A 26484-nucleotide genomic window follows, 5' to 3' on the forward strand; every position below is an offset into this window, starting at 1 on the left:
GTATGTGGCTTATTGTATGAATGGTTTTGAAATTTCAGAACAAAATCTTGATATGTAAAGACTGGGGGCCACTAGCCAGGTTGTCCAAAAATGTCCCAACATTTTTTACGTATGAATATTAAATTATAGACCTGTCCAGGGTGTATCCTGCCTTCCACCCAATGACTGCTGGGATAGGCCCCAGCTCCCCTCATGACCCAGAAGGATAAGTGGCTTAGGAGATGTGTGTGTGTGTGTGTGTGTGTGTGTATTAAATTATATAACATTTACATTTAAACAAAAATATCAGAAAAAATGCATTTAAAAATCTTGTTTGAAATTTAATAACATAACATTTAGAAGTACAATCACTTCAGCACATTTTAGTAAATGTTTATTTGCAATTCTTGTCCACAACCACAACTATTACTACTATTAATACTACTAATAATTTACTACTACTACTAATACTATTAATACTACTAATATTATTAATTTATTAATCATTCAATGGTTTAAATGTAAACAAAATCATTCAGAGTGGTTCGGTGGAAAATGCGCCTTTCCAGTCAGAATTGTTCATTGTAATAGTAGGAACCAGACGTCCGAAGCATTTAATGGCTCTAAAAACTACATCCCGTTAAGCTATTACACAAAATGGTTATGAATGCGTTGCTTGATACCTGAGACATTTTTTTGTGATAGTTTTGTTATAAAGTTTTGGCCTAAAACGTATTTTTAGTATAAACTATTACTCCAGGATCACTTTCGTATTTCCTCTCAAAATCACATTCTCAACTGAGATCAATGCGCGAGCTAACGCGCTTCTGTTGTTACTGGCCTGTAGCTACAGCCGTTCAACGCGGCTAACGCCGGTAGCGTGTTCTGTTTACCGTTTACTTTTACGGTTTCTTGTCTATTTTGGAAGATGGCAGAGTATTAGGGGGACTTCGAGGAGGTGTGTTTCCAAAATGTCGTAGAGCCAAATCGATTTGAACCAAAGACATAAATGAGTTGCAGTGGCTTGAAGCAGAGAGAGAGAGAAAGAGAGAGAGAGAGAGAGAGAGAGAGAGAGAGAGAGAGAGAGAGAGAGAGAGACCGAACCCGCCAGCGACGAAGCAGAACAACCCAGCACGAATGGACACTGATGGTGTCAACAACAAACTACTTGCTAATCTGCTTACCAGTTTATGAGGTAGGATGGCGAGGCAGACAGTTATGTTATTGCATGGCCCACTTTAGACAGCCTGTAAGCTAATAGCGAACAGTGATATTGTGCACATTATACAACAGTTAGTTCCGGCCACGCCAGCTGATTGGTTGAGAAGTGTTCTAACCGTGCTGTTATTTCGCCATAACGTCACGTTTTTTTCACAAACACCGTATCACTCCGCCGAGACATCGTTGCTAAGCAACGACTTTGACAGCTGTAGGAGACGCTCAAGCCATTTGAACGTTTTTACTTCTTACTTTGCGCACAAACAGAAAATGGATACTTTTAAGATCGCATTTGACCGACAGCCGATTTGGTCAGACTCTGAAGATGAGACTACACTGAATTCCCAAACTGTCATTACCACTGAGCAGCTTTTCAGTCGGCAGCTGTGACAGAAGAAAACCTAAACAACCTGGAATCAGCCAGAAATGAACCGAATACCCTTCGCCAAACAAAATGGGCTGTAAGATGCTTTACAGACTGGCTGGAACAAAACAACATTAATACTGATCTAGCAAAAAAGACAGCACTGAGTTAATCTTGATATTGCGGCAGTTTTATGGCTCAGTCCGCACTTCAAAAGGCGAGGCTTACAGCAGGCTGTGCACCGAGTGAGCGGAGTTCGTTACACTGACGTAGCAACAAGCTGCTTGTTAAGGAACTAGAATTTGGCGGCAGGAATTGCTAACGTTAGAACATTAAATGCCACGTTCACAGCCCGATTTATTTACTTCTTACTTTATTTATTTAACTGTTGTATAAAAGCAATAGAACACTCGAGGTTGTGTGTTATCACGAATCAGCCGTGATGTTAATTTTGCTTAAGTGGCTAATGACGGCTAATTTATTTCACTCATATATGTTTCTTACCTTGATTTGGGATTCTGTGGTGGAAAATACAACAGAGGGAACAGCAGAGGGCATTTGAAGAAATCTGATTTGTATTTTCTTCACTGGTCTTGAGAAGTCTTCATTGGTGAAGTGGCTGCTACAAACCCCAAATTTGTAGCTAGCTAACCTAGAGTTACTCGACTTCGGTATTTGTGTGTAGTTTAAAAACAATTAGCCACAACTTCAGGACTCCTGGTATTAACAGCAACTGAAAAAAACGCACTCTACTGTATTTTCTCCATTTACTTTTGCACCCTGGTACAGCGCAGTTCACCACCTTTCCGAACAACTAACCAGCAAGGTGTAACTGTGATCTGTTACAGGCTCCTCTGATAAATACTCACACTGAAAAGGCATGCAGGGCGGAGGGGTACATGCAGGGCGTTGTAAGGAAAAAACAATACCCAGAAAAAAAATATTTTTTCAAATTTAGTACTATTTTACCATTATCAGCGTGACAGATAAAAACTTAGAAGACACATGTAAGTTCACTGGTCCTTTTGGATTGCAGATAAAATTGTGATATTTGTAGTGTAGACAGAATGACGTCTGATTCCTAGTACTACAATGGTGAACAATTTTCACTCGGTAAATTTCTGTAGACAGGCGCATTTCATACCGAACACTCTGAATGATTTAGTTTACATCTAAACTATTGAATGTTTTAGTAATTCTGCAAAATCGGTGGAGTTCCCCTTTAAGTCAAGTAACCTTACATTTGCAAGACTTGCAGACCTAACTATCAATCTATTTTACTAGAATAATAGCTAAGTTAGCTATAGCTAAATTACAAGCATGCCTGCTGAGGGTGCAGCATTCATGCTTGGTTCCTCCTGCCTGCAGCTCACCTTTATCGCTTTTAAACTCAAAAACATCACTTTAAGTTGATTTTATATAGCCTTTGTTGAGTAACCAGCCAAGGTGTCTGGTGGGTGAAGTAAGTCTACTAACAAAAGATTTGCAGCCCACATTTAATAATAAATATTCTTGGGCCAGTAGTTTGATACAGTCAAAGTAATTGATTCAAAATTATGTCTTGAAAATAAAGTATTCCGGTCAATCAGGTGTTCTAATCAATTCAGGTGTGGATTTGTAATATAAAGACCACACAGTGATGATTACCTGTTCTTCAGAAGAGAATTGTGTTCAAGAGAAATGTAGCCTGATCAAAAGAGATCTCAGGCAGCCTCAGACATTGTTGAAGTTCTGAGGTGGGTTACAAAAGGATTTCTAAAAACTTAGCCCTCCACCAGCCCACAGTCAGGCAGACATTTTAAAAATGGAATGGAATTCAGATCCGCTGCTGCTCTCCGTCTCTCGTGGTTGTCCTACAAAAATCAGTGCAAGGGCAAGCTGTAGAATTCTCAAACAGCTGAGAGTCTGCAGGCATCTCCTGCACTTCATGAGTCATAGGTAACGTGGAGGCACCACATTAAAACATAAATATATAGAGTTATGTTTGGAGAAAACACTGCAGACCAACACCAGACCCTCATCCCAACTTTGACGCATGGTGGAGGGATTATAATGATGTGGAGTTGCTTTCAAACACAGAAGAACCAATCAGTTTCAGGAAAATATACAGAAATGGCATAACAGAGTGACTCAAACAGAAGAGATTTTGTATTTTAAAAATCAGAGTCGTAAATTGAATCCCAATGAACAGCTGTGTTGTCACCTGAAGCCGACCATTAAAACTATACATCCCAAGAATGTACTGAACCAGTTTTGTGTAAGGACCAAAATACATCCTATCCTCTATGTATTAAAGATCAGCCCATAAAGGAGCTTCCCCTTATCACTGAATGCAAAGAAAAACCTTTTTTTGAGTGGAGTTGAATGTTTGAACCATCTTTTCAATAAAGATAAGCACAACTGTAAATTGTGTTTGTTAAATAAAACATTAATTAAATAAATTAGTATTATGAGATAGATGAATATCAGATTATATTTTAGTAACGGTTTATCTGGAAATCCTTATTATTTCAACTTTTAAAACATTTTTTCTCAAAACTGTAGCACTACAATGTTAAAACCTATATATAATGGATAACATTATAAAAGACAGTTGTACAATTTCTGTAGTGTCAGAAAATGTGCACACAATGTGCAAGTTAACTGGCATTGTGTATAACTTGCATCAGTAGCTCTGCCATCACTGTTGTGAGAACAATAACACACGACGTAAAGCCTGAGCAACACAAACTCTTCAGTAAGGAACGTTTTCCCTTGAAGATGTGTGGGTAATTGAGCAGTGAGGAGCTCGTGTTGAAGTGCTCCACAAAGCACGGTGTCGTCATCTTTTTTGAGATTGTAATAGACAAACAATGTGCAGCTCTTTTGTTTTAAAGCCGCTTATTCTGTTGCTTCCAACGTTTCTGTTCCCTCCAACGTTTATTTTACCACAATTTTCACTTTCCAGTGACTGCCTCGCTGTTGCCCAGTGGACTGCAGGAGCTCTTTGAATCTAACTTTGAGTACTGCTACTTTAGAATTCACCCTGCAAAGCTTTTTGCCTTGCATCCAAGTGCTTCAGATGGTTCTTTTGTTCAAAGAGCTTATGCTGCCTCCTGAAAACTATATTCCGCTGTTGACAGGGTACTGTATCGGACAGAACAAAGTAAATTGCATCACAATACACCTAAAAATAAAAATAATGAGTGCAAATATGTTTTTCATAGTAGTGTTTGCTGAAAACCAGTGACTCTATAATTGTAATTTCCTAAAGGTAAGGGACATTTATCTGGCATCTGTATTTGCAGCTGTACTAAAGAATCATTTTTCTTTAACTGTACTAATTATTCCAAAAACCATGAAAAATGAGCAGAAACAAAGGGAAAGAGACCAGCCAGCTTTGAACATCCAGTTTTCTTAGTAATCTAAACACGAAAAAGATCATACACGTCTTTGTCAACAGTTCATTAACTGTTCCTTTATTTGGAAAGGTAGTGGATAACACCATACAGAACAGAGCTGCAAATGAGGGGCCTTCAGTTTTATCACAGATTAGAAAAAGGAAGAAACTTTCTTAGGACAGCTGTTGGCTACCCTACATGATCTAATTACTGTTCAATCAAACAATTATCTTACAGCTACACTAAAAATCTGTGTGATGTGGTTATAATTAAGGAATTTCAGATTCAAAGGAAAAAAAAAACTATGGACATTGATTACAAAATTGAATACAGTTTTGAGATCATGCCAAAAGAATAAAAAATCTTAAAGTTGAGGCCTTGTTTCGGTTGATTTTTGATGTCTGCAAATTTTAATATACATCAGTTTGACAAAATAATATTTGAAGTAAGATAATGGAGTTTATAATTGTGAAAAATCTTTTTAAAGAGTTGCACCTGTATACAGTTTCAGGGATACCCATGAGTCGATAACCTTAAAGAAAGACACAGGGACAAGAAGTTAAATACAAATTGAAAGTTCTTCCAAGGTTCACCCGTTTTAGTCTGTAAATTGTTAAATGCAATGCATGCATTAACAAACTCATAATGCCATATACCATATGTGAACATTTGCTTTGCTACATGATCAACATGAACTGATTTGAAGCAGATCAATGAACATATTGTAGTTGAGTACCAAACCGTTAATCAATGCATGTCAAAATATCATCTAGTCCAAAAGTTTTTTTTGAATGTTTTTTTTTTACATTGTTCTTGGTTTATAAGAGTCATACAAAAATAACAAGAACTAGATATATTCATAGATATTGTGCATAAAATAGCAGACTGTATAGCAGACTGAATCCACAGACGAGATGGTACATGTTCTTGACAACACTTGTACTCCTAGCTGTTGTACATGTACTTTCGTGTGATGGTTTGATTGTTGACAAAGAGTGGGTCCACTGAGGCCACTTTGGCAGCGATGAAGGAGTGGATACAGTGAAGAACAGCCGTCAGGTTAGCAAACTCCAGCTCCTGGTTGGGCCAAATGTAGGAATAAATGAAGAGATCTTTAAAAATAAAACTTGACAGGTTTATTTCTGTGTGAATAATGAGTATGGGATGTGCTGTAACTGTAGAACACTGACATTATTTCTGTAGTTATTTTCATTACTGACGAGATAATTGCAGATTGTATTCACTATGTTAATACCGAGAGCTGCAGACGTACACCTTACCTTCATTTCTATCTGTTTGCTTTCTGAGTTCTTGAATAAGAGTTTCACTCTTGTCTTTCCATCATCAGAGGAACCCTTTAGCTGGGAGAATTTATATCTCCAAATGACTTTCTGTGGATGACAAGACCAGAGGAAATCAAATATAGCAGGCAGGTCAAAAAGCTAAAGCAAAGTCAAAGTTGAGAAATGTCCATTACTACAGAGCTTTGTGTACAGAATACAGAATTGTAATGGCTTTTTTGGGATTGATCATCACCAACTACAAAAGGAAAGGTTTCCTCACTCTGCTTGCGTTTGTATTCAGTTTTAATCCTTGAGTGGAAACCGATGGATAATGGATTCAAACATAAAGCACATTATTTTCCTTTTGCTAGGTCACATGGAGATTTTCGACTGTAAAAATGAAGAAAATGACAGCTGTAAAGGATATGGTAATAGTTATTTACTCCGCAGGCAGTGATGTGTAGATATTATATGACAAATAATGATACAATGTGCCCACACCGGATGTGTACAGTATTTTTAGCAGCTTTTCAAGCTGCATCCGCATCATCATCCTAAATGGAATGTATTAATTACCTGCTTCATATAGAGTGACTCTGCAAATGGACTGCTGTAGCGGTCCATGAAAATCGTGCTGTACTTAGTCCCAAACAAAGACGGACAGCTGGAGTCTGTACTGAAAGCAGCTCATTATGAGCTGCTAAAAGGCCAGATCGGGCCTCGTTTGCATATACGTCATCCCCGCTCATTGTAACGGCTGCCTTACAGAGTGAAACTGATCAGCTAACACGCGCTCACTCCTATGCAAATAAGTTTGGAATGATTAACAGTAAAGCCCAGATTTAGGCCAGTCTGTCAGCCTTGAAATCTACTCGTGTTCGCCTATTAATATTCAAACTGCTTTATAAGTCTAGATTATAGTAATCCTGATATAATACCGAGCCATTTCATCTAACCATGTTTTGGTAATAAGGAGCAAGTATCCTCAAAATGTACTTTAGGAAATGATCGGAGCACAAGCTGATGACTGTGAGGACTCTAAATGCTCTCCTTCCTTTTGGTGCACACACAAATATTCCAGTTGCCTGATTAAAACCAGAAATGAGTGGTATCAGAGTGAAGAGAGAGTAAAGACTGCAATATTCTCAGTCATCTTACCTTTGAAATGCTCTCTGAACAAGAGAAGCCGGATTCAAAGTCAATTGTAAAGCACAGTATCTTCCCTTGGCTACTGCACATGTAGGTTTTCGACTGTCAAATGAAAAAAATAATATCAGTTAATATTAAGCCTGTAAAATGACACTAATAATGAACATAATAAACACCAGACTGCATCCAAAGGGCATTTCAGCACATCAGTTCATTATTGCCTGCTCATACTTTCCAACTGTTTCATTCATATTTATGTAAATAAGTGAATATTTTCAGCACTCCCACTGTCAGCGGAGCAGTCACTTTCCCCAGGAATAGGACAGGTATAGTTTAGTCGCTATGGCAACAGCTGCCTGGCACTTCTCTCCTTAGCAGAAAGGGAAATTAGAAAAATCAAAGGGTTTGAAATCTAATGAATATATTATGCAGTCAATAGAGAACAATTTAGATATTATTAGTAAACTATCTTAGAGGACAGACTGCCAGAGGGTGTTTTGTTAATTGAGACTGTTTTCCTTTGCTTTCGCTTAGAAATAAGCGCCACATGCTAATGGACGTTGATGGAAAAGGAGTCAAGATAGCAGTGGCGACCAGAAAGGCCTGATGTAATTGTGTTTCTTTTTCTTCAGCTGGTTAATAATCTCCTGCTCAACCTTCACCATAATTAGATTATTGGCAGTATGTGTTTAGCCAATATGATTAAAGGGGTATCATGCCCAGATTCGACCAACGCTTTCCATCACAGCTGTGCTGCTCACTGCAAAGCTGCTGGGTTCTGTTTTAAAATCACCATCAAATCCTCCAGGGAGAGGAAACATTTGTATGCATGAAATCCATGGGAATGGAGTCAGTGGTCACATTAAATCAATTAGGCAGAGCCAGAGAGTGATTTTATGGTCACCTAGCAGTAACATTTTGATCACCCTACAACAGCAGCGAATCTATCTGATTTGAAGAGACACTATTAAAGTTATACAAACCATCTTTCCTGCATATGGCTCCATATCCTCCACTGATACTGAGAGAATGTGTAAATTATCTGCACTAGCTTTCTTGAGATTTCTCGTGGGCCCCATTATTTTCTTATCTAACTACTATAAAACGTACACACAAAGTCAATAGGTTCATAAGCTCTAATTTGCATGCTGTCCTTTTGGTAACATTTCTGTGCTGCATAAACCTTTTCAGCAGTTCTTTGTAGCTCTCTGCTGCTGCTGCATGTCTACACCCCCTGCTTCATCATTGTACAAATGGAATTCAATCGGCCTGAATGTCAGAACACCCAATTTCGCGTCAGTGGAGACATGTTAGCAAGCTGTATGTGTGTGCACTTGCTGGTTTTAAGCAGGGATGCACTTTAGCGCCCATGATCTAGCTAGGACAGGGATGGACTGCTAATAGCCTTAATCACAGAGCCCCGTCAGCAATAACTGAAGCAGGACTTCATGCTCTCCTCCCAGATGCACTGCCATGCTTTAGAAGGCACGACAAATTCAGCTGCCAAGAAAAGCAAGATGCCGCTGAGGCGGATTTCCACTGCTTACTGTCGCCTAGTGTGAGCGCTGTCTGTGACATGTAAAATGCAGACTACACAGCGCTAATTGGAGAGCTTCCTCAGGGAATTTGGGAAAACACATAGTGAGGTGTGCTCTAGGATCTTCCTGTCAGCTTGAGTGAAGCTGAAGTCTGATCAGCAGTGTCGGCAAACAGTGACTGGCTCCTTAACAAAGCACGAAGGCAGCAACTCAGAACATACATGCTTAATGCTGCAGCATGCTTAGAGCATCTGAACCTCCTCTGACTTCTTCAACTGGTGGCAAAAACAACAATGCCTAAAACAGTGTAGCTCCCTGCAATGTGTTGAAAGAGACATGGTGTAATTCGCAGATCTTAAAACTGGCATCATGTTTAAATGAGCTGGACAAACACAAAGAGCCTTTATTTTCTTGCTCGCTCATGTTTATTTCACACCGCGTCCTGTTGAGTTGCAAGTCTCAGTTGAAGATGAGCTGCTGAGCACTTATTGTAGACCACAGGAGGTTTGACTAATTGGCTGGAGAACAGAGCATCACCCACAAACTGAAATCCTCCATCACATTCAGTAGTCTCCCACAGGACAATGTCTCAAGTTTACATCATTAAGGCGGGAAAGAGGACTGGTCATTTTCTGTGCTGTTTTTGGTTGTTTCTTTTTCATGAAAAAGTGCTCAGCACTTAGGAAGCCTAGCATGCAACCCTTCTCTGCACATCTCGGAAAAAAACACCTCAGGATAATCCTCACACTGGGCATGTTCACACATGCAGAATAAACTCATCAGCATCCCGAGTGGCTCTGAAAGTTGACAGCAACCAAACCACACGGAGCATTAACTCTGCTCTTTTAAGCCAGTCATCAATTTCCCAGCACCATGAATTACAAAATCCAACACCAAAACCAAGCAGTAAAATCTTAATTAATCATGCGCAGTACCATGTTGGTGGCATGATGATGTGGTAGACGAGCTGCTGGCTTTCAAAAAGCAAGTTCACAAATCGCTTAATGGAGACATTATTGTTAATTACATCTAAGTAATGGCACTACATGCTGCAGAACCATTGATGACTGCAGTTGTGCACATTGCCTACAAGGATTTGGCCAGTGTGGATTAAGAGCAACCAGTATTTAATCTCACTTAATATGGTCTGAAAGAGCAGCGCTATCCTCACTCTCCCCTCCATATCAAATGTGAACATTTTCCACCTCTTGAGTTAGGCGCTCGCCTTAGAATCTATTGTTCACACAGTTAAATGGGAATGAAATTGAACTTGGATGAATCACGATCCTGAACTCCCTGTGACTTCTCCTCATGAATACTCCACAGAACATAATATGATTATTATATCTTTCATAGACCCCTCAGACTGTCTACTTATGGTACTCCCAGCTTATACACTTGCAAAGCTATAAACGGCTGGTATAGAAAATACTATGCAAGGCAGATAATTGCAGGAGCGGTGGCTTTTGGTTTGTAAGGAACGTCGGCGCAGAACCATAGCCTAGGATTTGGCGGGGGGGGGTTACACTTTGCTACTTTGCCCTTGCTGTATTTGAGTATTGTAGTGATTTAAATCTCTTCTGACTGGTTTCTTCCTTTCTATTATTTATAAATGTCTCTAGTTAAGGGTTCCAAGCATCACAGCCCTCAGGCTCAGAGCTCCTATTTTTTCAACCTTTACTTTACTTCTATTCAGTGAAAACGGAAATTTATACCAAGCACTGTAGGCCGTTTTCTGAAATCCTTGACCCGACACCTGGCACAATCTTAAGATATATTTTAATAAAAGACATATTTGAAGGAAAACAAAACCTAACAAGATCCAATTTGTTGGATAATCTCAAGTGATTTTAAATTTAAATCCTTATAATAAATATGATTTTAATGTTTTGTAACAGCTAGCCTTCCAGAGATAGCATCAAGTAAAGAATGGGTCAAGGACAAACACGCAACTGCCCCTGCAAGCTCTCTAGTGTCTTGACAAAAGACTGGCGACAATAGTAATTCACAGCATGGCTCACACAGAGTGACAGAATGCAATACAGCAGCATCAAATCACATAGTTTGACATAAGTTAGTAGCAAGAGTTTACCAAAAGCTTATTATATAGTCTGGCATGGGAGCCATTCTAAAATACCACATATATATCCACAGCATGCATATAGTGCTGTAATGAGAAGCTGTGGTCTGACTTTGACAGACTTTAAAGAGAAATGAGCAGAACGAATGGTTGAAACTTAAATCCTTCACCTCGTGAACTCATGGCAGCTCATACTTTACAAGAGTTTCCCTGAAGGAGTTCATCAGTAGACCAATGATGCTGCCGACCTTTGTGTAGGAGAGGCAATTTAACGGCTCAATGAGGAGAGGTCTTACAAAACAGGTTCTTCAGAGAAATTTAATTAAAAAAATAATAATGTTTGAAAAGGAACAAATCAGACGTTGAACTCAGGCTTGCCTCCATTTCTGCGTTGTATGGACTGCCTTGTTGAGGATAATTAAAAGTAATGGTTCGCTTGTAAATTAGAAATTGTAATTGTATCGTCTATGTGGACTGCTTGTGTTGGGGTCTGCTCTTGCAACTGTTTTAATGTTAAAAATGTCTCTTACAATTACATGAGCTATGTAATATAGATTACATAGAAAAATAAATTAAACGTTAGATAGAAAAGCCAATGGATGTGAAATATAAAATGAGTAATCATACTCATTTACAAATCATGAGAATGTAGACTCAAAAATAACTGAAAGCTAATAAAAAAGGAGTAAGTTATTATAAGTTAATTAACAGCAAATTACTGGGCCGTACGTTTGCAATAAATATTACTTATAAAGGATTAGAGAGAATTACAGAGCAGGAGAGAGAATGGCAATGATTATTAATATATTATACTTTTTATGCCTTTTATAAAATCATGGCAGTATCCCCATCTCAACTGTTCAACATATTTTAGAAAGGGTTATCTTTGGAGACCTTATAATGTCTCCAAACATCTGTTTAAAACACACTTCATTGGCTGCCAGCTTGAGATTTCTGACAACTTTGCATTTTCGCACAGTGGTCCCCATACTTACCCCTACTCTCTGCACCTCCATGAAGACGGCTCTCTGGAAGGCCTTCTCCCAGAGCGCTAGCTCCGTGCCCAGCTCCACACTAAAGCAGTGGCTCTGCCCGTGACCCACCAGCACACTGAAGCAGAAAGGCTCATTGTCCCGCAACTCACAGTCCTGCTGCAGGCCCGGGTACAGCTTTGTCTGAATCCAGCAGTCCTCCGCTATCCACAGCTACAGTCACACATACATACAGACTCAGACTGCAACAGAGGCTTTTTCAGCTATCGCATTCTACAGAGCATGATCATTTATAGTGGCCCTGTTTTTCACAAGCAGAACATCTGCCATTGCAATAAAATGCTAATAACAAAGAAATAAACTGTACCTTATGAACCTTAAAGAGAACCTCACAGAGGTTAAATGTGGCCTCGGCTTGAGCCCAGTCTGATGCACTAGCCTGATGTGAGAAAACAAACAGTGAACAATGCAGTGAGATCCAATTTAGTGCTTATATACCGCTAATAACCTTCAGCAGACAGTAAAGGAAAACTGTACTACAGGCTGCTCAGCACTCATAGGTTTTTGGCCCTTTTTCAATATTCTGCGTGGCACCACAGCTCAGCAAATTTTGTCTGCTGACAAAGTGGCATATCTGTGCAGTTCAGCTCCTTATGACCCACAGAGTTGATACATTTAGGTAACCAGTCATTCTGCACATGCACACAGCTCTGACAGCACTGTGTGATGTTTATTAACACAGATACAGTACTGTAAGTCAGAGCCCTTCATTTACTTAATTTCCAGTCAATATGCACTCTAAGTTACGAATGTTTCAGCAAACATATATTTAACAGAAAAGCACACTACAACTAAAATATATATTTTTTCACTATTTAGTGTGTCCACCCTTTGCCTTTATAACAGATTCCATTCTTTTCAAAAGGCTTGCTTTTTCCAAAGAAATCTGCTAGGATAATTTTTTTTTGACTTTGGAGTGGGCGGCCCACTGTTCTGAGAACACCAATAACTTGTGAAACTTGAAAATGTTCTTCTTTTTTGTCTATTTCCTTTTCTCAGTAATGACTTCCTGACAGATACGCATCCTTTCAGACTCATAGTGTTAAGTGGTCTTCTCACAGTGGAGGAGGGGATAGAAAGACCTGCAGATCTGAAGCAAGAGTGGAGCTTGATTTTCTCCTCTGTCTCAAAGATGAAAGCTTTAAGTGCTGTTTATCTGATAGTGACAGTTTTAGTAGTCTCCAGATCTTCCACAGTTTTTAAGAGACCCACTTTCTCTATATCTTTCAATAATGTTTTGAACTCCCGACTTGGAAACTCCTGTTTTTTTACTTATTTACCTTTGACTTTGTCTTTTCTTATGCAAGAGCGTCTTATATCTTCTCCAAACAAATCTCTGGAAAAATTAATAACTTGTATTTCATAGTCATTTTTGCTAGAAATTAAATAAATGGTCTCAGACTTTTTCACAATACTAAACTATTTTTTTTAGAAAGTAATGCTTATCATTTACGCCAATGTTACTAAATCTAAAAAAAAAAACCCAATTTGTACTGACTGGATGACTGTAAACCAAAGTGACAGCACACTGAATTTCAGAGAAGAGTTTTATGCATAATACTTAAATAGATACAAACACAATATAAGGCTGCATTTCACATCTGAAGGAAGGCGAAGACAAAACATTTGTCACAAGTAATATAGGTAACATGGTAATAGCTTTCCCTCTGCACAATCCATTAAAAACAAATGGATTCATTATACATGATTATGAAGGATGCGCTGAGATCTGCAAAGCACCAAAGATGCCTAAAGGATGTTTATGTGAGACTTGGAGACAAGCTCATGATTGACTGCCCTATCCCCTTGACTCAAAAGAGTGTCCTTGGGTGGGGCTGTGTTCTTTGTGATTTATGTTTTGTGCAAAGGTGTTTTGACTTTTACTCTGTATAGCTACAGACTTACAGGAGGGCCCCTGAGAATGAAGAGAGAGGATCCTTTCAATGCCAGAAACTTGTAGTTTTGAATCTGGTTGGCATCACTCCCATGAAGGTGCTCACAGACCCAACCCATATGGATGATCTGCACAGAAAAACATTCACAAGCTGAAAATCAATTGCCCTGAAACTGCAGAAATTCTCTCAGCTGAGAGAGTTTCTCACGCTGAGCACAGCACACATCGGCAGGATGTTTTTTTTTCCCCCACACCAGTCATGGCCTGCTTGTGAGTAAATCTGCAATATTTCTGTTTTCAGTTGCTTAAGTAATTGTGACGATGCAGATATAAGCATGAAATAATAACTTGTCACAGGATGGTAGAAACAAATGGCTTTCTTCTCCTCTTGGCATTCTAGGTTACAATGACACAAAACAGTATTGACAATAAAACAGTACTGACAAAAGGCACCTACACATTTGATAGGACTTGATGTGATATGACACATCTGTCAACTGTGCCTTTTAGCCCACAGATGGTGGGTATGGCTAGAAAGAGCACAACAAACTACAAACGGTGCAAGTACTGTTAATGTTGTATAAATACAAATATGTTTTGCTCCCTGTAAATGTATATATGACATAGCCCAATAATGGTGAATGGGCTAATTTGCAAAACAGTTTAAAAAGAACATGTAAAGTACATACTCTCCAATAAACTCTGCAATAAACATGAAAACCTACCTGCTCATCAGGAGAATAGAATTTGTTTGCTGTTTTTATCTGAAACAAAACAAGAGAGTCATTTAACATCTATTATTCTTTAGTTATGAATAAGAACATAAGCTTTTTTAAAAAAAAAAAAACACACAGGCCATATTTTTGAGAGGGATTTTTCCATAAAAACTGCCACACAGAATGTATCGTTACATGCTAAAACAGAGACTGGCAGCAAAAGAAGTCTACTGGTGATGGTGTGCAGCAGTGTTTAGCCAAACAGCTAACCTTTCAGCTAAGTTCACTACCTTACAAGTGATTCTTGGCGTACTACGCTTAAGCATATAGAGATATTGCTATGCTCAGACTGACCAGGTGAAAGGGCTATTAGATGTTTGCAAAATATTCCCATATATTTTAAAATTCCACAATAGATAGCTGAGGTTCATGTGTTTTATTTACAAATAAAAATGATTTGTTTAATATTCAAAAAAGTTGAGAACAACTGTCTACAATGCTTTTGCTTTGTGAACGTCAGAGACCACCCTTCATTTCTTAATTTCCAGTCAAAACAGCCATTAAATACTAGTTATTCATTTTTCAGCATCAGGAAACATATCTTTAACATAAAATTACACAATATAACAACATTTTTCAACATTTAGTGTGTCTACCATTTGCATTTATTACAGCTTATATTATTTTGGGCTTGCATTCCGTTTTTCAAAGACATCTGCAAGGACAGTTTTACACACCTCCATAGTAAAGTCTTAAAATTTAGTTACATTTTCTGCTTTTCACGATCCAAATAATCCCAAACACATCCGATTTGCTCTTTTTTTCTCTTATTTTCTTTTGACTTTCACCTTCATTATGTCAATGGATTATTTTAAATCTAATCTCTTCAGAAATATCTCCTGAAAAACAAATAACTTGTACTACATGGCAGTCCTGACTGGAAATTAAATAAAAGAAGGGTGGCCTTTTGAACAGTAGACCAATGATTAGCGTGATCACATGAGTATAGGTGGGCTTGGAAGAACACAGCGTCAGCCTGCAGTGCACCTGCCGCACAAGGAGCTTAAGGGTCAAAGGGTACAAACCATCTGTCTGAGAGTGATGCTATCCACTGACCTGTTTCATGCTTGTCATAAGTACCAGACAGGCCATAGGGCTGTGTTTCTGGATATAGATAAAATGTAGCAGTGGACTAAAGTACTCTTAAAGATGATTATCTATCCAAAGTGTCATCGTTGAGAGCTATACCTGTGTCTGGAAAATCAGCCCTTAATTACAACCACGTGTTCCATGCATACAAGTGCAATCAGAGAGACTGTCTCTGCAACTAGGACTTTGTCATTTCTTTTATTCCCACTCTCTGTTTAATATGCATGCATCCTACGGTAAAGCAACAAAATTTCTGCTCTAGTGTTCTGACGATGTGCTGTAAAGGTAAGGCTGCTTTGAGTTCAGCTATAAAAAAGGCCAGGGGTGGAATTTGATTTTTTTGCAAAAGAAAACTAAAAAACACAGCAATTAATTCTGGTGAGCAGGAGAAAGGGTTTTTCCCATCATAAAATGCAGGAATGTTTTTGCAGATTCGTTAAATCTTATTTGACCTTTCAACAATTTTACAACATTCAAATCTTCCACTGCAAAATCTGACAATTTCACCCTGGGCTGCTTCTCTGTTAATGAGCCACTGTGTTGAAAAAATGACTGACAGTATATTAATGAAGCGCTGAATCAGAGCCAAGGCTGACTTCTCATGTAATGACATCCTTGTCAGAGAAAATGCAGGTCAGGACCTGTCAAATAACATCCTTCTAAACACCCCTACTCGTCAGTGCCAAGCCATGTGTCACACAGTCTATTTATGGGTTATAGGTCACCACAATAAAAGTCAGAGTTCCGTTTCCCACTCTCACATACAATCAGTTCTTAATTGAACATTTAGCAATCAGTCTCTGTATCCATAATTAGCTGACGTAAGGGCAGTAATTGCGTGTAAACCAGGCAGCTGCGTGGCAGTAAATCAGAGCATGTTTGAGCTCGGCTATAGAAAAGGCCCACTGGATCATCAGTGCACTAATTAAGATGCTGCACAGGAAATGAGATCATTAGGCAATATTCTTGCAGGATTTTTGAACATTGCAACAGGAGAATTGGGCATGAGGATACAAGATTCTGGATACAGGGTAGAAATTTTCATTTTAATATGCAATGGAACAGTGCATTAGTGGAACTGTCAGTGCTTGAAGTAAAAGAGTATTACATGAAATTGACCATGATGCAGAGAACACAGCTGAAATTCTGGGCTTTTCATTATTATTGTCAGATACTCATACTTCCTGTGGCTATGCTTCAGCTCAAACAGAATAATGGGCTGCTTTTACCTCACCTCTCTGCCGCAATCGACAATTTCTCCATCACCATCCTCTGCTGTGAATACGCCAGTGGGTGGAAAATGAGCATTAGGTGTAATTGTCTTATTTCCGTTAGCTTCACCTAGCTGAGCTTCCAGTGTCTAACAGTGTTTTCGGAATGCAAATATTCACGGGGCAGTCAGCATCTTATAAACTCACACACTCATCAGTGCTAGGCATGACAGACAATACTCACACTCTCCTGGGTCAGATCATTGATATTGGTTGATATTGCTTGAAGCCAATCTGTGCTTTCGGCTGCAGTGCAAAACTGTAGAACATTGGTGCATACTCCATCTAAGGCGAATACTTCAAAACTATTTGACCTGATTGAAGGAGAGGGAGGGAGGGAGGGGAGAGAGAGAGAGAGAGGAGATACTGAATGCATTGATATTAAAAAGCATAGAAAAATTCATTGCCTTCAGAAGAGCAGTTCTCTGTTGATACCATGGTAATCAATTTTTTACAGCAATACAGCCGTTTTCTGCTCTTACAGATGTGTCAACAAATAAATAAGACTTTATACACCGTGTCGATATATATATATAAAATAATAATTAGCAGAACATACACATTTCTTCTGAGTAAAATGCTGTTATCAGGGATTCTTTTCATGTGAACATCCTTTATTAATCATAGTTTTCACAAACAGAAAAAAAATAGTCATGCATGTATGCGGTTACTTCATTGTCATGCAGTTTGTTTTTGTTTCCATGTGAGGTAGTTATTGATACCAGTTTAAGGCTATGGAATAGATTCATAAAAAGAAAAACGTGACACGGTAGCCGCTTGTCATCAATTGTATCTAATGGGATGTTTTTGACATTTAATTTCAGTGTGTGGTTGGACTACGGCACAGATGAATTACCTTTTGATGTGGTGGACTGAGTATTTAATGACAGCTATCCGTTGTGTTCAACCGAATGTGACATGACTGTGACTACAGTGGCAAAACATATCTGGATGATGGTTGAGCAATTGCATTCATCATGATGGTCTCCAAGACCTCAAGGCACAGCTCTCAAAACTAATGTCTGTATTATTTTAAAATAATGAAACAGAAGACGGGAAAAAGAAAAACAGACTCTGAATCAAACCTGCTGACCAAATGAACTCCCAATTCCTTTTAATTGCTGTATTAAGTGACAGGGTAATAACTGTTAACTAAAACTACAATCCCAATTCCAAAAAAGTTGGGATGTTGTGTAAAATGTAAATAAATGTAAATAAAATCAAAATGCAATGATTTGAAAATCTCATAGACCCATATGTTATCCACAACAGAACACAGAACACATATCAAACATTTTAACATTTAATGAAAAATACTGATTCATTTAGAACTTGATGGCAGCAACGCATCTTAAAAAAGTTGGGACAGGGCCATGTCTACCATTGTGTAGCATCCCCTCTTTTTTTTAACAACAGTCTGTAAATGTCTGGTATGTGAGGAGATCATTTGCTGGAGTATTGGGAGAGGAATGTTGTCCAATTCTTGTCTGATGTAGGATTCCAGATGTTCAACAGTCCTGGGTCTTTTTTTTATTTCAGGATGTGCCAAATGTTTTCTATTGGTGAAAGGTCTGGACTGCTGGCAGGCCAGTTCAGCACCCAGACTCTTCTTCTGCGAAGCCATGCTGTTATGGATGCAGTATGTGGTTTAGCATTGTCTTGCTGAAATATGCAAGGTCTTCACTGAAAGAGATGTTGTCTGGTTGGGAGCATATGCTGTTCTAAAACCTCTATATACTGTTCACCATTGATAGTGCCTTTCCAGATGTTCAAGCTGCCCATGCCATAAGCACTAATGCAACTCCATACCATCAGAGGTAGGCTTTTGAACTGTGTGCTGATAAGTTGGATCTCCTTACGAATCTGCAGGACACGGCGTCCGTGGTTTCCAAAAAGAATTTAAAATTTTGATTCATCTGACCACAGAACAGTTTCTGGACCGTGTTGACATATGGCTTCTTCTTTGCATGATACAGCTTTATCTTGCATTTGTGGAAGGTATGTTTTTCACTTTTCTGCACTTTTCTGATATAAAGTCAGCTTAGACTGATGATAACAATGTTAACAGCAAAATAACAGCACTGCACGCAAAAAAAACATTCAAGCAAAAACTGCACACAACATGAACACTGCATACTGGACAGGAAAGGCGCTAATTTAGCTACAACTTTTGTATTATTCTAATTTTAACCGACAGTTAAACTTGCCTCTGTGGATTCATGACGTGGCGACACATACAGCATGATAGGAGTAACTGAAAACTGAAAACTGTAAACGAATGGAATTATCAAACAAATCCAGTGAGAACACAGATTAACTACTCATAATTGCATTTAGCAGGAATGCCAATGCTATCACAATAGCAGTAAATGTAGATTTACTTGATTTAATTGAACACTAAACTATTTACTAAACATTTTATGTATTTTATGTCTACTACTACTACTGCTACTAATACGACTACTACTGGTACTACTACTACTGCTACTATTGCTATAGTAATAACAATAATTAACGGTAGCGGTTATAGTAGTAGTCGTAGTAGTTGTGGAAACAGAACAGCTAATAAACACTGAATAAGACACATTTTAGTTTAAAATGTTAGGTAGATGAATTTTCCTTGCATTTTTTTCAACTATGGAGAAGGCCGCCTGGTTAGTGGTGATAATCCGAGGGTGATGTCAGTTTGAAATTTATATTTCTCTAGTAAAGGTGGACTTCATCACAATATAGCACTGATATTTTTTGTATATGTAAAGCTCACTCCCAGCAATATGTATCATGAAAAAAATGTGAAGTTGGTTTTGTTGTGTTTTGAAATGAAACACTTCATTTATTTCTAAGTCTAAATAAATAACTGTTCCGTAAACAAAAACTATTGTCAACAAAACTCGTTAAGAATCATCAGTCTCTGGAATTCGGAATTGCCGTTCATACAACGATATATGAACATGACGAGGAAGACAGGTAAGTACGGCTAAGTCAACACAGTATAATACAATTGGGGTAGCACTTTGTTTTCGATGTTGCTGTCTAGAGTACCATCATTTCAATTAATGCAGGTCATGTGCACAGTACAACTATTCCCTGCTTGGCCTGGTTCTGATAGAAATTGCCTGGAGAATGTAATGTTCTGCTTGAACTACCAGCAGACTGCCGCCAAGTCCTCTGAAACCAAGAAACTGTCTGTGTGAGTGACAGAACACAATAAAAAATCCATTAGTCTGGAGTAGTGCATTTTCACTGGGCCTAGGCATACATTGCGAAAGGGCTCTAACAGAGAGACAAAGAATAACAGAATGAGTGGAAACAAATAAGATGAGGAGGAAAGGGGTGGAAAGGCAAAAGAATTCAGGTCTAAAAAGGGTGATGTGAATGCAGGCTCTCCAGGGAGGCAGGCTCACAAAGGTGTTTTGAAATGATAAAATCAATGAATCTCTCTTTCTGGGGATATGATACAGTCTGGGAATGAGCGTATGATGCATAATCTAAAGAAAACTTGTATAGTTAAAGTTTAGTTAAGGTATCCAAGACCAAGCCTAGTCTGAGACTAATAGCTATTTTCAAAGGAGAATCTGCACAAATGTTAGAATGTAAATCAAACTAAATAAATAAATAAATAAATAAATAAATAAATAAATAAGTCCTATTTTCCTTCCAATACCCTGCATGTCCTCACCGCCATAAACGTCTTTTAAAATACATTTTAGGCCAAGACCTTATCTCAAAACTATTCTAAAACAATGGGCTTCTTGAGCATCAGGTAATGTATTCATAACCATTTTGTGTAATAACTTTATGTGATGTAGCTTTTGGAGGCATTAAACACTTCGGATGTCTGGATCCTATCACCACCACTGCGAACAATTCTAACCTGGCAATTCTCTCTAAAATGGAGCATTTCACATCAAACCCCACTGAATGGATTTGTTTACATCTTAATGACCGAATAATGCAGAAATCTGGAAAAATCAGTGGAATTCTCCTTTAAGATAGCTGGCATTTAAAGCACCAAGTGCAGAGGTGCCTGGAGCAAAGCAATAATAAATCAATTCCTTTCAGAGTGAGGTCTAATCAAATTACACTATGATAAAATATATCCACTCTGAGGCATCCTTCCCCATTATGAATAAAGCATAAGTGATATACTTTATGATCTTTAAACTCCAATGCAGTGATTTTATATATTTATTTTTCTCTTTAATTGATTTGCTATGCTGCTTATTGCAAGGACAACTGGGTCCAAAACAATACATGATATTTCCCCACAATCCAAGGCCAGTATACTAAAGTTAGAACTACTTCTCATCAACCCCTGTGACTTAGTGTCCCTCTATCGGCGATGTGCATCAGTGACCTTTTCAGACGCTGCATGCTGCTGCATAGATATTGGACTTAACATCCTCTCACGTAAATGAAAAATGCTTACAAAACCAACAGCCAGCCAGGTTGTGGCACACTTTGGGGCTGGTATTGCATCACAGTGGATTACCTTAATTTATCGCTTCCAGCTTTGTGTCTAGAGACTCGGGCCATGGACAGGGGGAGGGAGACGGCATCCAGCCAGCGCTTCTCGTACTTTGGTTCATTAGCCGAGGGTGAGGAGGGCGAAGACGGAGCCTAGATGGAATAAATGAGAGAGAGAGAGAAATGAGGAGAGAGAGACACAGTGAGAGGCAGAGAGAGAAAGAGTGTGAGAGGAGGAGAGGACAAGTATCTCATCGTAGCCTCTCTACGCTGTGCTTTGATCAGCGTGCAGGCGGCCCAACAACAACTGGGTCTCATATTTCAGTAGTATCTGCAGCCCTTTAAGTTGCGAAGCTGCATGCTGCCTACCCACCCACAGATAATAACTTTGGCTCATTAGAACACCATCATCCTTGAGTATTTAATAAATGAATAAGGATTTGATTGAAAACCAGGGGGGTGCTTTATATGAAAGCGTGATACTCTTTCACGGATATGCAAACAGCATGGGAACTTCTGAGCCTTTTAAGATATACAAGGGATGAAAGGCTGAAGCAAATTAGTGTTTGCAGACTATTCATGTAAGTCTTTAAAACAGCCTAGAAACTACGATAGCCAAAATCCTGTCCTAGAACTGGATCCAAGGCTCAGAAACATTAAAGGACTGAGATAAAACACTGATTCTATCATGAGTCATGCTACAACAGTTCAGATTTGTGAACTGAGCTAATGCAATGATGAACATGCTTTGCAGATTTGCATGATCCTGATCCAAATCTCACTGGATTTTACATACATACATACATACATACATACATAATCTAAACCGCTTATCCTTCTGGGTCGCGGTGGGGTACTGGATTTTACTAAAACAGTAATTGTGCTTGTATGATACTTTCCTGCAAACATGTTCTAGGACACCTTGTTTACATCTTTTTATGCATTTTTTCAGTCAGGTATCTGTTAAAACAGCCAAGAAACTCTTGTGGCAGAGTAAAATCGGCTCTGTTGTATAGAGACCTCAAGAGCTTCACAGTCTTTTAACTTGACCCAGAAAAGCTCAGATTGTCTAGTCCACAAATTATACCCTCCACAGATTACACGTCCCTGCTTCAGTGCCAAACAGCAGTAGCGGAAAGAGGACTGAAAAGCTGTACTGGAAGTATTTTTACTTCAGGGAGCATTTACTTAGAAAGTAATAAAAAAAACCTTGCAGAAACTGCCTGAACGAGAGCAAAAAGTACATTGTTCTACAAATCTTAAATAAGAGTGTTTATGGTATTTACTGTCATTTAAATACACTGAAAACTGCCTTCAGAAACTGGTTGAAAACAGGGTGTAAGGCCAGATACGCTGATGAGCAAAACCGTGAATAAAATGTACCGTATCGATAACTCGACAGGGTTCAGATGTCAGTTTGCATTATGATAATGTGTATTTTAAATGTTCTGTTTGAAAACATCAGTCTCCTTTAGACTGTGCTAAAATTTGATGATGAAAAGACCAGCAGAAACGTGTCTAAAATCACTTGGAAAATATTGCTACATCAACTCCCATTAAAAAAGAAGAACATCTTTTCCTTCTCCTGTAAAATTGCCATTTTAGAGATACAACTGGTAGAAATTGGACTACAGAAAGAACCTTAGAATGACTATCTAGTATTTTCAAGAGGGAATATTATTTTATTATATTTATAATAATACAGACTCAACAATGCTTGTTTTCAAAACATTACCAAAACAGCAATAATCAGTACTAAATAAGTGCCCATTTTACATAAAATACAACTGTCCTTGTATAAATGTCTTCTGTAAAAACATTTATACAAATCCACCCATTTAGCCTACAGTAGTTAAGCCTCGCCCATTCATATTAAAGTTATAAGGAGTGTTTCAGCCTGGACTGCACAATACAAGGTAGCCAGTCACAGCAGATATCATTTACCTATATCTGTCTTGAAGGCATAGTAACAAAAAACAGCCTGTTTTATTCAAAGGGATAAAGAGAGTTTCGAAAATGGTTGTGTAAAAATTAATTATGATGTTTTTGGTTCATAAACCCACACATATGTTATAAGTTGATCTTAGAGGAAAAATAAAAGGAAAGAAAACTGTAGGATGTAAGCTCTATATGTACATAACTCAATCTTGACAAAAATGTCAGAAAGAAGCTTATAATTATTTGAAATTTAATGAAATTAGCCCATGGTACATGACTAATATAATCGATAGTAACAGTCCTACATGTCATTAAAACTTTTCATGACATTTCCCGACCAATAAACAATAATCACTAGCGTGCTACACTTATATACTTTACATTTAACAGTGAAAAATTTCCAATAGCTCTGTGAATCCATAATCTGGGCTGCAGGCTGCATTACTTCTGCATAAAAATGTAAATAGGTATTCATTTGATCTGCAACAAGATTATTCGAGATCACATGAGGTAGATGACTGAACAATTGAACAGAAATAACAGTTTAGATCATATAACCAGCACTCAAAGCTACAAGGTCTTTGCATTACTGTAGTTATTTCAGCTGAAAAGGGAGGTATGAATAACTACCTAGCACAGAATGCTTAGAAGGACTTCAGAAGAGTCAAATCGTGTGCTTGCAATCAAATCAAAAGTTTGGTGCCACTGCCAATTAGGCCTATGTCTGAGGCGCTTTCTCAAGCAAGATGCTCTCTTCTGCACTGTTTATGCACTCCAAGGCTGGATAATTAAAGTTGATTTGACTTTCATGTTGTGCTATGCTAGAGAGAGTCTGAGATGACAAGGAATAAAATATTGTCAGCGTGTCAAGATGGATTATGGTGACAGAATGTCTGTTTGCTACTGAGGACCTTGCCAAACGCCAGCACAGCTGACATTGTTGTCCTTCATATTAGTCTCCCTGCCATACCTCGAGATATTTCTGAGGCAATGAGAGGTGCGACACTAATTATTGGAAGGCATGTAAATGAATCAATGTTCACCCGCGGGTGCAATGAAAGCAAAACACTGTCAATCAACTCAATGTCGGAGGAGCCTAGAGGGGACGACAAGCTCTGCGAATTCTAATCACCCGCAGGGAAGGAAACGCCAAGAATATAGACAGATAAAAAAAGCTCTCATTTAGAGAACACAAGGAGGCACACTTTTTGTTGACTCAGCAATTAGGCAAGCTCATGTTTTAGCATTTTAGCTCATCTGTGGCTTCCAACTGAGAAAGGATGAGAGAGAAAGCAAAAGAGAGAAAGAGAGCGCGTCAATAAAAGAAACACACTCAACTGTTTTCCCTCCATGTCTGGTAATTGGATGTAGTGGCTGCCACTCAATGTTTAATAATGAAGCAGCCTAGATTGTAGATGGTTTGTTTGCTCATTTGTTTTCCATGAAAAAGAAACAATCCCTTCACTCCTCTTAGCCTGTCATGGAGCAGAGCATATTTCATTCAGAGGACTTCATTAAAACGAACCCCATCCAGCCTTTCGAGGGCATCGACGTCTGTAAAGGAGAGAGCCGATGATTGAGCTGATTAACACACACTCACAACAGTGTCAAGAGCGCCCATGTCTCACGGAACAATTGTTGTCCTCAGCAATTACAGAGCATCTCATTCAAGATGCATGTTAATTCATGTGATTCCGACTAACACGATTAAACTCTATTAAAAAATACAAAAGAATGGTTTGATTAAAAATCTACTTTTTTCACTTAAACACAATTGTAGTTAATCAGCCACTACATAATTTGTGTCCAAATTTTCTTTTTTAGTTTTGCAATGGTGCTACGAGGCTTATTTTGCTCACAGTCAATAGTCACTCAATACTTTCCATAATTCCATTCTCAAAACTTTTTTCAACCTAATCAAACTGCATTCAGGTCTTCAGTATGGACTTGTGGATGTGGTTTCGAGAACAGTATAATTCACTGGGAGCTATGAAAATAAACAAAACTTAACAGTGTAGTTAAACTCAGCAGACAGTCACTTCAGACAACAGCAGCGTTGTGCCAAATTTCAACGCACCCACAGAAGCCATGTCACACATTCGTATGGACATTTGATTAGACTTGTGATTTTTGTTTCCATTCACAAACATAACTTTTCAATTAGAGAACTGAAATGTGAAGATTAACAGTTTATACAAATAAAGAACAGAAACTGTGAATGTAATCTGTGTCTATATGGCTTGGAGTTTGGCACAATATCTGTTGTCTGTAGTCTCGTAGTTCCAGTGTTAAACTAAAGAGGCAAAATTGGTACACCAAACATGTTTGATCTACTGCACTCTGAGTTAAGAAGAAATTTGTGTAAATTTGATTTTTTTTTTTACCAAACCATTATTTTATACCTAATTAAAAATAAATCACTGATTACATTTTACCTTCTCAATGAATTGGCAAGTTTCATGATGGTAATGCATTTTTAAATTATATCTTACAGTAAACATTTTGTAAAGTCTTTTTAAAGACTTCCTCATTGATCTAATTAAATATTGTGGGTAACATTTTATTTGGATGGTCCACTGTAGATGCTTTGTAGATGCTCAGCATATCTTTAAGTAGCATTCAACTAAATATCTATTAAATACAACCTAACTTGAAGTTTAGTGTGGAAGATTCTATCAAAACTATTCTTTAAACTAAACCTAATCCTCACCCTAACCTCAAGGCAAAACCTAAACCTTCACCTAAACCTTAATGTTGTTGATTGTATTGATTGTATTGTAACTATTACCAGAAATACTGCTTATAATTTAAGCATCTGTTTATCATCTATAGGGGACCATCCCAATAAAGCATGACCATATAGTGAAATCAATTAGTAGTCTAATAAACATAATTGATTATGACAGCCCTACAGAATGACAGCCTTTTAAAAACACTGACAGAAGGACCCTGACGAATGTTTGTTCATGAAGCGTTCCAGATCTTTGGTGCATAAAAAATAAATCG

The 26484-nt window shown here is 38.2% G+C and overlaps 1 protein-coding gene across 1 annotated transcript in view; it reads right to left on the reverse strand.

Moving 5' to 3' along the window:
• Nucleotides 1-4992: 4992 nt before the first annotated feature.
• sntg2 (syntrophin, gamma 2) overlaps nt 4993-26484 on the reverse strand; it is a 44448-nt gene continuing 22956 nt past the window's right edge. Inside the window, exons 9-17 of the mRNA XM_036593098.1 lie at nt 21566-21693; nt 17258-17387; nt 14663-14701; nt 13949-14065; nt 12351-12422; nt 11987-12196; nt 7383-7475; nt 6222-6332; nt 4993-6018 (exon numbers count right to left, since the gene is read on the reverse strand). Of these exons, the coding sequence (XP_036448991.1) occupies nt 5887-6018; nt 6222-6332; nt 7383-7475; nt 11987-12196; nt 12351-12422; nt 13949-14065; nt 14663-14701; nt 17258-17387; nt 21566-21693 (1032 nt within the window). The 3' untranslated portion in view covers nt 4993-5886. The remainder of the gene's footprint in view (nt 6019-6221; nt 6333-7382; nt 7476-11986; nt 12197-12350; nt 12423-13948; nt 14066-14662; nt 14702-17257; nt 17388-21565; nt 21694-26484) is intronic.

The sequence above is a fragment of the Colossoma macropomum genome, unplaced genomic scaffold (genome assembly GCF_904425465.1).
Source record: "Colossoma macropomum unplaced genomic scaffold, Colossoma_macropomum, whole genome shotgun sequence".
NCBI lineage: Eukaryota > Metazoa > Chordata > Actinopteri > Characiformes > Serrasalmidae > Colossoma > Colossoma macropomum.